We start from the raw sequence: 12,471 nt of genomic DNA, 5'->3' as shown, positions 1-12,471 counted from the left end.
ATTATCTTAATCTCTGACCCTATTAGAAAAGCAGGCACAGAAAAAGAAAAGCTATAGGTTATATAGGGTAATATAGGAAGAGATAAAATCTACACATTCTTAAATATTCTTACATTTCAGACTAACAGCTCTATCTTTAAATAACAATTCCACCTACTGCTAAGCATTTGGTGAAATACAGAAGACATTTTGTAATAAATTTATCAATTAGTTAATTTATTTTCAATGTCCTAGTCACTGTATTCATGAATGCTAACAACATTTACTATTTTTCTAGGAACGTAAATTTGGTTTAAAAATGTCACTAGCGTTTACTGTATGATTTTTCTTCTAAATGAATTTTAGACAGGCCAGAACTTTACCCATGGAAAGAATGAACAGCACACTTACTAGTTATTAGCATGTGCCTGGGAGTTCTCAATTAAATTAGGCATAAACTAGTCTGTTCAGTTTCAAATAAAATGGAAATGGGGGTTGATGCTCCTCATGAGAATAAAAAGAAATGCTGGTAAGTTATTGAATAATAACGTATTGTGGCTTTTTAAAAATAACATCAAAATGATCTTCATGGACTATTTTGATGTCCCTTTAAGCTTCAAATCAACTATGATCTTGGAAATCTCATAATCCATATTCTCCAAGCAAGAAACCTTGTCCCTCGAGACAACAACGGTTATTCGGACCCCTTTGTTAAAGTGTACCTTCTTCCTGGGAGAGGGTAAGTGAAGAAACAGTGTCTTCTAAGTATTGCATCCCATGGATTCAAAAATAGTGTTGGTGTTTCTATTCTCTAATTTTAAAGAGTTAAATATATCTTCCTTAGTTTTATTCACATGTCATATTTATTTATTTCTAACTATTAGATATGATGGAAATAAAAATTTGTAATTAAGCCTTAACGGGTTCTAGGAGAGCCTTGATCATAAGAAAATCTGTCTGGATGAAACAATCAGTATTTTGAATCTAGAAACCACTATAACCCATCAGATGGACTGTGAAATCATTTAAAGAATTGTTTGTGGCAGATTTAGAGACTTAGCTTATCTTCCCAATTGCATTTGTTAAACTAACGTTCGAGACTCATGAGTTACTGTTTTATTTTATAAGATATTATTAGGTAGCACATTACATGTTCATTAAGTGACTTATTAATGTATCCTTACTTATATGCGTATTTTCAAATCAGTGTTTTAAAAACTATAAAATAAAATAAGAGTCATATTTGACATGTTGAATATTAAATAAATATTTACTAAGTATGGTAAATATTAGGTAATAAATGAAAAATATCTCTGAATCTCATGTGATTTATAAACTGTTCATATAAAGCAAGTGCTCTTTAGAGATGTTTAATTTTTACATAATAAATGCAAATTGCTATGTTCTGGTATATAAATCAGTACTCAAGGTTGGTTTCAAAACAGTAATTTGGACTCAACAGATCATTATACCTTACCTGAAAAATTTCTATTAGCCAAATTTGCATCTTGGAACCATAAATAATCAACAGTCGGAGGTATGGTAAGAAGAATTCGAGACTGGTAATTTGAAGGCTCTGGTTTATTTTTTTTCATTTTTCATTTAACTTGAGTAACATTTGAATATTGCCTTTTATTTGGGAAACTTGTATTGTTGCACATGAGTAGAAAGAATAATGTAATTACCCATCCCATACTCATTACTTAGTTTCAGCAATTATCATCTCCTAGCCAATCATGTCTCATAGAATCCCCTATACAGATTATTTTAAAGTAGATCTCAACTATTACAACTTTTTTTCTGTAAAGAAATAGTCATAATACTACATACAACCATTGTAATTTTAAAATGTTTAAATAATTCCTAATTTCCCCAATTACCTCGTAATATTTTCCTAATTGGTTTGAAGACCTAATTGATACTTATAGAACATTCTTCCCATCAATATCAGAATACATCTTCTTTTCAAATGCACATGAAACATTCTCCAAGAGAAACTATTTTTCAGGCCATAAAACAAACCTCAACTGATTTAAAAGCATTGAAATCATACAACACATGTTGTATGACTATAGTTGGTTTGTTTGAACAGGATCCAAGTTAGAGTTATACGTTACCTTTGAATCTGCTGGTTGTTGACTAATTATATCACCACGGTCAGAACACCAGTTCTTTTGAGATTAATTTTTTTCTTGTTGACATTGACAGAGCCAAGGTGAGCAGGGAGCCAGTGAATAGTTTTGCTAGGAAATCAAATGTAGATAACACTCAGAAAATAATTTGAAAATTTCTAGGTACTATATCTAATTATGGATGCAGCCTTTACTTTTATCCCATTGATTTTATTTAGAAACTTAGAATTGCTGGTGTTGTGGTTCTATTTTTAAATCATTGCATTTTATTTATTTATAAGGATCACCAGCTAGCCATATAGCAGAGGAAAGGAGAGTTTTTATTTTATGTTCATTTATATCATAATTAGTTACAGCTGTAATTTGGCTGCTTTTTTTCACATGAGTATAACAACAAACTGATAACTTCATTCTGCCTTTGATTGGGTCATTAGACCTTCAGTGTTATTTAATGACAATATTATGGGGCAAGAAGAAATCACTGCCTAGGGTGTATTTTTAATTGGCATTTGCTAATGAATGTATGAAAATAAAGCAGTGTCTTTTACTTTCTGTCTTCTCTAATAGTATCTTGGAGAGTGTCACCTTTTATGCTATATGAGAGTGCCTGTCTTTTATTTATTACATGATATGTTTCAATTAGACTATTGCAAACTTGAGTAACCAGCAAGAGCAGACAGGTAACATGAATATGTCAGTCATTCTGGGGGGAGTGACAGGGGATTCCAGTATACAGAGTGAACTCCCCATCTCAAGCCATCTCCATGTATTTTGTCAGACAAAACAAGCCTGCTGGGTGGGTTCCTCCCCAAAAGCAGCTAATCAGCTGCCCTATTCAACTTGTAAACCTTTTATTAAATTATTCCTAATTATTACAGCATCCAAGGCCTTGGGATTTTTTACATTTAGGAGGTGTTATTTTCACTGTAGCTCTGAGATTGTTTTCTGCTTCATGTTATTTATATGTTCTGGTATAGGTCCTCTGGTTATTATTCTCGTATTTTCTTCTTTGTTTCTCTTCCTAACTTTTTTTCTTCCTGTCTTTCCGACTTGCCTGTTATATCCTTCACTCTTGCTCTTGGAATCAATGCAGTCAAGTCATGGTTGTCCAGAATGCAAGGTAGAGTTGGCTCATTTTCAGTGTCATGCTGTGCTGTGATGTCTAAAGTTTATATGTACACACTTGAAAATATACATTCACCTGTAGTTCATTTGTATCTTTTTATATGTTGGTATCTATTGAATTAGGCTACCAGAAAATCGCTCTGATTACATTACTAAATAGGCTTAGCAGATGTGTGCAGTAGAAAATTGAAAAGTAAAAAACGTTAAAAACGGAAAAATGTGAATAAAGAAATATCACCCTGCAATATAGATATAACTAGTTTTCAAATATAATTTGTCCGCTAAAATACATTTAGCTTCTCATGCGGTAACCCTGGCTTAAGTGCTCCTGAGTCTTCTATTCCAAACAAAAACAAAATCTAGAGTCATCTTTCAAAAGAAATTAACTGATCTTCTGGATGTCCAGAACTTTAAGATGTCATCTTAAAGACCAGAGTTTTGTAGTCTTTTTCCATGAATTAGACCTGATATTGAAACATTTCCGTGTCTTTATAACTTCTGCACCACCAAGGTATTGCTGTGCAAAAGGATGCCATAACCTGCCTGCTCTCCCACATTAACAACAACACAAGAGCATCCTTCTTTGTTTGCCAACAGTAGGAAACAGTTTTCTAAGAGAGCTCATAACTCGATACATCATTACATTGTCAGCCAAGAGTATCTTTTAGATACATAACTGGAAGCATTCTTTTGCACATTTCATTACATTATATACTATGTGTGTTATTTATTTAGTTGGGGAGGTGACTCTTATACCATCTGTAGCAATAAGGTGGTGAGAATTTTAATCCCACACAAAATATTAACGGTACAGGATTTGTTTTTGTCTGTGACATTAACATTTCACATATTTCCTAATTCTGGCAAGCTGTGGCCCTAAAGACGTTGTTTCTGATTTTGATCCTGATAGCAGTTGGATATTTAAATATTGTAAAGAATAGGATTAGTCACCACACCCTTTCTGGTGGCCAGAAATTTTTTTGTTTCCTTACATCCACTTAATCATGGCAAACACTAAATTTGATATTCTGTAAGGTTGCTTGTTACGGCTAGCTGTCTCAGGACACCATCCAGATCTCTCAGACTGATGGGCAAAATTAGTCTGGTTGAAAGAGATAATGTCATTTTAGAACAGATATTATCAATCACTTTATGCAGAACCTTCCTATCATTTATCTAGAGAAACAGGCGTGGAGGGTAGTTGTCAGAATGACAACGATTGTCTGTATTTAACTTAGAAGAGAGCGTGTTTTGTAAATGTGAATACTGGTTGAAACCGTCTAGGATGTGCTGGTCACAATTTCAAAGATCTAGAAGTCACTTTCTCATTATATGTTTCATTTAGAAGTCACTTTCATCATCTCTGAGAACTGTCGATGTGAGAAGGAATTATAATGATAAGGTACTGATATTGTAGTTTTGGCTGAGGGAGCCAGTGAGTGAAGTCCTGAAGAACTTGGGTTTGAATCTTAGCCCTGCCTCTTAGAAGTTGTAAGCTTTCTCTAAAATGGTTTCCTCTTCTGCTAAATAGAAATAATAATAGCACCCCTCCCAGGCATTTTGTGAAACAGAGTAAACCACCAAAAGTGATAAGCATAATGTCCAGCACGTAATAAACTCAATAAATGGTAGTTGATATTATTGCCAATAGTATGTACAATTACACTCTCTTAGGGTAATACCACTCAGAATTCCCTAAGCTACTCTAAAACTGGCCTAAATTTGTTATGATATGTGTTTATATACAAATATATATAATTTATGTATAGGAAGTTTATATACATTCACACACACACACATATATATAGGAATATATATATATAAGAATATATATATATATATAGGAATATATATATAGGAATATATAGGAATATATATATAGGAATATATAATTCCTATATTCCTCTGCCCCTCCCCTGCTTGTGCGCGCTCTCTCTCTCTCTCTCTCTCTCTCTCTCTCTCAAAAGAAAAAGTAAATAAACATTAAAGAAAAGTTGTGGGATTATTCATATTTCATGATTGGCTACATCAAGTAGCCAGTGGTCAGTTGCCCCTACAAAAAAGGAGATACAGAAAGCTTGGGCTACAGCATTACACCAAATTATTTAACATCACTGTATAGGAAACTAAACAACTTTGAACTTCGTTTTCTTCAATAATAAAATGTAATACATCTGTCATTGTTAAAATTTAAAAAAAAAAGTCCTGTGAACTGATAAGAATTTCACTGGTCCAATTTTCTGGTCTCCTTTCATTTCCTCTTCCTACCCTTGGATCAATATACTCATAAGCTCTGGAAGCCCAAATCATCAGCACCAAGATGAGGTGAAAGAAAGACCAGGAAAGAGCACAAAGAGTGCATGAACTCAGAAGTTGTCCCTGGGTAATTAGGAAATGGAAATGAGCTTATCCAAAGGATCCCATCTTTACACTGTTTGACAAAGTGCAGACCTTTTCCCACTAATGAGACTAGGAGACTTTGCTATGATTGAAGCTGATATTAGCTATCATAATACCTTGAAGTTCCATTCCTGGCTAGACTTTCTCTAAACCTCCTTGTTAGCATATCAGACTGTTTCCTCTAAGACCTATGTAAATCAGGAACAGTTGTTGTGTGCATTTACAATTCAAAGGGCAAAACTTGTTTCATTTCAGTGGATTTTAAGAGGAAAAAAGTAGGAGCATGTTTTAAGGATCCATCCAATAAATATTTCTTTAGCACAGACTGTTCCAGACACTGTGCTAGGAGCTAAGGTTACAGTTGACAAACAACCATAGCTCTGACTTCAGGGAGCACAGGGGGCAATAAAGTGATGTGCTAAAATGGAATATGATATGAGCTTCTTTCTAATTTAAAGGAAAATCCTTAGAGGAGTAATTAAAAATTGTGTGTGTGTGTGTGTGTGTGTGTGTGTGTGTGTGTGTGTTTCTTTATTGGACCTACTGTATTTTTTCAGTAAAGATATATATATGTATATGTGTGTATGTATGTGTGTGTTGTGTGTTTCTATATATAAGTATGTGTATATATGTCTGTGGTCTTTATGTGTGTATGTGTGTGTATATATATGTATGCATGTATGTGTGTATGTGTGTGTATATATATGTATGCATGTATGTGTGTGTATGTGTGTGTGTGTGTATATATATATATATGATTTCCAATAAAGGAAAACCAAATAAAACAAAAGAAATAAAAATCTTCAATATTTTAATTCTATGAGAGTGAAATAGAAAGAAGCCATCATATCCCATTCTTCTTTCTCATCTATATTTTTAAATTAAAAAGAGAAACTCAGAGTACTGGTTTTCTTTCAGTTTAGGGAAGAATAATTGAATTTCAAATATCTTCTTCTGCCTGTCTTAAAAGCAGATTTACTCATGAGAAAATAACTGGTCAAATTAAAAAATGAAAGAGAAAAGAAATTAGTCAAAACTTCAAGGAGATGAAGGTTAACTTTTCTTTATTAGCCCCATGCCCCATCTTGATTAATTGACTTTTTATTTTCCCTGGTTAAAAAACCTCTGTGATTATCAGATATGGACTCATTGTCCTCATTTAATATCATTATTGCCATCTTCCCAGGAGGGAATATAGTGTGTTTTCTGGACGAAGAAGGAAACAGAAAAGGAGCCCCACTTTTTCCTCACCCTCATTTATGCTCACGTTTAAGAGTCCCTCTGCTTGACCATCTTTAGCTTGTAAATCCAGATTCTGATACAGATGGGAGAAGGTGTGGAGAGTTTTCACTTGTGTGAGATGGCTACACAGCCCGATCAGATCATGCTCCAGGTGGTCAGTACATGGTAGTTAAAAAGACAAGTGATGTTGAAGGAGTGGCTTTGTGCAACCATCTCTGTGTCATAAAATTCAAGTACAAAAAAACTGCAAAGGATTTCCTTATCCTTTACACAGCTCAACCAGGAAGAGTGGAGGCCAGTTGTGTTTACTGACAATAATCCTAAAGGAAATGGACACATCGAGTCTGGAGAGAATTAAAGAATCAAATTCATTAATAACATAGAATTCTGCCAGTTTGGGTTATTCCCGAGTGTATCTGGGCAAAAAAGAAATATTTATGGTAATTATCCCTGGTTCCACAACACTCTCCTGGGATACACTATTCAGAATTTCCCTAAACACCTCTAAAACTTGCCTAATTTTCTGTATGTGTCTATATACACACATATTGTATAAAATTTATATTACATATATAGGAAATCTATATATCTAAATTGAAGGGAAGGACTTTAGATTATTTGGTAAAGAAGACAAACAAGGTACTGCAGCTGATAAAGCCTGAAATTAAGAAACTGGTGGCTTATTCAGATTTTGTGAACCTAATCAAGTTCACAAAAAAAGTACATATAGCTTACATTTAAGAGCAACCAGTCAGTTTCCCTATGTCTGGATCATAGTCCTGCCAGTTAATAACTATGCCACCTTCCCAACAGCCCTTAATTCCACTGATTTTCAGTTTTTTCTACCCTGTCTCACAGAATTACCACGAGGGTTAAATGAGCTAATACATAAAAAGCATTTAGAACTCTGCCTGAGAAAAACTAAGCATTTAATGAATGTTAGCTGTTTTTATTTTAATGTGCTTACTTTATAAACTGCTTTTCACCCACGAACCAAGAACTTTTAAAAAATGTATATGTGAAAAAAACGTGAAAAATTGTGGTAACAATTATCCATATTCATAGATTCAGAAAAGATGATGACTAATAAATCCTTTTCCAGACATTATAATAATACAGACCATTTTCACATATATTGACAATATCTAGAATTTTCAAGAACGTACTGGAGTTTACGTTTGACATTAATTCCCATCTTTTTAAAATATGATGCATTGAATTATTCAGCATTGAAAAAAATAATTTGCTGCTATTTACTGTATTATGAATTTTATCCTTAATGTTTCCCCATGATCTCATTACCTTGATAACAAACAAATAGTCCAAAACAAAAAGAATTTTTAAAAGTCAGACTACCATATGTTTTTCTTCTAAGTATACCTGCCTAGAGAAATAGCCATGAATTCTAAAGTAGCTACCAAGGCTTGTTATTATCTTGAAAGTGCTCACATTCATTCTTCTGATGTCATCATTAAAAAAAAAAAAATTCAGGCTCCTGGGTAGCTCATTCGGTTAAGCATCTGACTTGGGCTTAGGTCATGATCTCATGGTTCATGAGTTCAAGCCCTACATTGCTTCAGGTTCTCTGTTCCTGTCTCTCTGCCTGTAACCCGCTGGCTCTCACTCTCTTCCCTCTTTCCCTCTCTCTCTCTCTCAAAAATAAATAAAAACATTTAAAAAAAACAAAAACATAAGATATAAAGACACATAGCCTACTAAAGTTATTTTGAAGTTTTACTGGAAAATATTTCAAACTGAAAATTATAGACAATAACAAATACCTCTGTTTTTGATATTCGGTTCTATCAAATTTTAATATTCTGCTATACAGGCTCCAGATTTTTTTATTAAAAAACATTTTGTGTGTACCCTCTGAAACCCTCTGAAACCATTCCTCTGTCCACCTGAGAAAACTACTAAATAGAATTTAATACCTATAATTCCCAAGCTGACTTATGATATTAATATATTTTTATTATATATACATGTATACATAGTTTACTGTATTAGCTCACATGATTTTAATTTTAAATCATAATAACTTACTTTAGTTATCCTTCTGCAAATTTTTTGCTTAACTTTTTTCTAGATTTATCTGTCTTGATATATGGAGGTGTATTTTATTCATTTTAACTGCTGCTATTTTACTGAATGAATATATTGTATATATCATATTAATATGCTGTTAGAAATAATGTTACGGTGAATGTTCTTGAGCACATTCCTTGTGCACAGGTGAGGAGAACACATTCCCTGTGCACAGGAGAATTTCTCTAGATAGAAGTGGAATAAGTCAAAGTAGAATTTGCTGGGGGTTTGGGTACATAAACTTCACCAGTTTCATCTAAAATCCATCTAAATTCAGGTAAAAAGTATGTATCAATTTATACTATCTACAATACATGACAATTCCTGTGTTTTCAAATCATTGCATTTACACTTCCCCAAAATTATTTGCAATTTATCTTGAATAAAAACATTGTCAAATCCAGCTTTTATTTTTGTACAGATGAGTTGGTTAGAAGAGAGAAGGTCGATGCTTTATTTCTTAATTTGGATTCAGTTCACCATGGCTGAAATAGGAGGTCCTGGGAAACAGGAGTTCAGTGGTTCTCATCCTTGGATGCACATTAGTTTTACCCAGAAGATTTAAAAAATTCTGATAGTCAAGCATCACCCCAGACCTATTAGATGAGGATCTCTTCGGAGGTGCCAGGCAAGGAGATATGGGTGCACGGCCGGTTGCCCTCTTTGCAGCCTTAGAACTCGGATTCCTAGCTAATCCCAGTATGCAATGTTGTGAATTACTGCCCCTGCATATGCTGGTAAGAAAGAGAAAAAAGCCAGAGACAGAAGAAAGACATTCTGAAGGTGGGATGCACTGGAGCTTGATTCTCAATAGCCCTGTCTAGAATGGATAGGGTAGATTGTGCCTGCGAAACAGTAAGAGGCATTCCAGGAAGTGGAGCGCATGAGACCAGGAACTAGCGAGAGTTAGTCTGCCCATAGCTGGGAACACACACCACCAAACCCAGGGAGAGGATCCAGTCCTTTTAGAAAAGCCACCTCGTAAAGTCAAGGCACATGAAAGAACTCCAGACGAGTATGTTGGTTTTCAGGACTCTGGTGCCCATCAGCACTGAAGTGCTGGACCTGAGATCTCTAGGACCTGAGATCGAAGGCTAGGCAGAAAATTCAGGAAAAAGGCAGTGAAGATTAGATAAAGGCCTTCTCTGTGGGGTAACATTGGCTAGTAGCAACAATGATAGTTCAGTCCCATCAGTTGATTGATGTCAAGTATAGATGTTACCATATAGTTCATGTAATTATCTCTTGGGAAAGATTTCCAAAATTACAGTATAGCTGGAACACCTAAAGCTTTTCTTTAAAAAACTACTTCAGGGCAAATAAAACCAAAGGCATCCAACATGTTCTTAAATTGTCATTTTTTACTCAATTTAAAATAAGGCTTAAGATGGTAAGATGAGGAGATGATTGCATAATGACTTAACACAAAGTATCATCTTAAAATGTCTGCACGACCTTCCTGTTAACTATGAAGTCATCAGTTAAGGTGAATAATCAATGTAACTTTTTGTTTGTTTGTTTGTTTGTTTTTTTGGCTTCTAATTCAGTGCTGAGTACAAGAGGAGGACTAAATATGTTCAAAAAAGTCTTAATCCTGAATGGAATCAAACAGTAATTTATAAAAGTATCTCCATGGAACAGGTATGCAATGATTGTTTTCTGTGACAGATTTAGGCTAATATAAGAATAGCAATGGCAAAAGTATTAAAGATTGTAGTCTATCAATTTTGTCACACGGGCAAGAAGAAATGAGTAAAATATATATGAGAAAGGTAGCCAGTGAAAGGAAATGGGTACAGTTCAAAGATCCCATGAATGTAAACGTGGGCATTTTGACAAAACAGCCAAAAAATAAGCAAAGACATAAGACCAGTGGAACATTTTCCACCAAATTATTTCAAATTATTCAAGTTATTTCAAAATTTAAATAGTTCAACAGACTAGGCCATATTTGTTATATTTTGAAGGAAACCATTTTTCCAACTGGCTGTACATTTTTTTAAAATTTGGCCAATCTCAGGGGCACATGGGTTGCTCAGTTGGTTAAGTGTCCAACTTCTGCTCAGGTCATGATCTCATGGTCCATGAGTTCAAGCCCTGCGTTAGGCTCTGTGCTGATAGCTCAGAGCCTGGAGGCTGCTTCGGATTCTGTGTCTCCCTCTCTCTCTAGCCCTCCCCCATTCATACTCTGTCTCTGTCTCGAAAATAAACATTATTTTTTTTTTTTAATTTGGCCAATCTCTTTTTTTTCCAGTTCTATTGAGATATAATTGATGTAATACATTGTATAAGGTAATGTTAGACACCATAATGATTTGATATGTATATTACAAAAGTAATACTTGGCTATATTTGACTTTCATAAACAATACAAAGAAAATATTTTAGTGTATATAAATATATTATTGATAGGCGTCTGTGTGGCATAGTCAATTAAGCATCTGACTCTTGACCTTGGCTCAGGTATTAATCTCACTTTTTGTGCATTTGAGCCTGGCATTGGGCTCTGTGCTATTAGCTTGGGATTCTGTCTGTCCTCTCTGCCCTTCCCCCACTTGTGTGCTCTCTCTCTCTCTCTCTCTCCCTCTCTCAAAATAAGTAAATAAACTTTAAAAAATGTATTATTGTACCAGACAACATTTTAGGAATTCTCTGTCTTCTCTAAATTGAGGCCTCATAAGTCTGACATTGTGAAGCTAAACTGTACAGACCAAGACATACAGATGACTAGCCCAAAGATTATAAAGGAGGTTTAGGATTTGTCCTCTGGAAGATTTCTGATGTGATTGTGAAGTTGAAGCTAGGTATAAATTGTAATCTGGGTTCTTGAATTTAAAAGAAGTTAAATTTACCTGCAGAAATAAGGCAATGCTACTTATGTCTTTTGATGATTTATTAAAACCAAAAACCTCTAATCCAAATATTTTATCTAAATTACCTAGACAGTTTTGCAACCTATGGATTCCATGTATTTAAAGAGCATTTATGGATTCTGCTTTTAATTTTTAAAATCTGAGGGGAGTGTTAGAATAACAAGAAATGAGTAAAACTTTGAGGTCTCTTACGAGCAAACACTAGGTTTGACTATAAAACCATTGGTATTTCACATACTATTTAATATAAACCCACATTTTTAGATAAATTTGAAGTCCTTTTATACACTTCAAGGAAGTGAAAGTAAATGAATCTATAATAGAGTGTGATGAAAATTTATGATGAGGAATGGGGTTAATGACATTTTGATTTAAACTGTAGCTCAAGAAGAAAACACTGGAGGTGACCGTCTGGGATTATGATAGATTTTCTTCCAATGACTTTCTTGGTGAGGTGAGCATCTGATTTCCTTTTCCTTATTCGCTTTCATTAAGAACCACCAATTAGAGCTTGATGCAAGCGTATTTCTTAAGTTTATAAGATAACCATTTTGGTTAAAGCCTTTCGGTGGATAGAATGTATTTCCTGATTCATCCTTTTCAGTTGATGAATAGTAACTTGAGAAATGGTC

At 34.2% G+C, this 12,471-nt stretch overlaps 1 protein-coding gene across 6 annotated transcripts in view; it reads left to right on the top strand.

Annotated features, from left to right (window-relative positions):
• Window positions 1–12,471, top strand: part of PCLO (piccolo presynaptic cytomatrix protein) — a 439,623-nt gene that overhangs the window by 354,995 nt on the left and 72,157 nt on the right. For 5 of the 6 annotated variants that reach the window (XM_060632355.3, XM_060632353.3, XM_060632350.3 and 2 more), the window contains exons 15-18: window positions 594–718; window positions 3,205–3,231; window positions 10,514–10,607; window positions 12,222–12,293. In XM_060632355.3, coding sequence (XP_060488338.3) covers window positions 594–718; window positions 3,205–3,231; window positions 10,514–10,607; window positions 12,222–12,293 — 318 coding nt within the window. The remainder of the gene's footprint in view (window positions 1–593; window positions 719–3,204; window positions 3,232–10,513; window positions 10,608–12,221; window positions 12,294–12,471) is intronic. The other variant, XM_060632351.3, reaches the window with a different exon arrangement.

The sequence above is a fragment of the Panthera onca genome, chromosome A2 (genome assembly GCF_046562875.1).
Source record: "Panthera onca isolate mPanOnc1 chromosome A2, mPanOnc1 haplotype 2, whole genome shotgun sequence".
Lineage (NCBI taxonomy): Eukaryota > Metazoa > Chordata > Mammalia > Carnivora > Felidae > Panthera > Panthera onca.
This window is presented reverse-complemented; position numbering and strand designations above follow the sequence as displayed.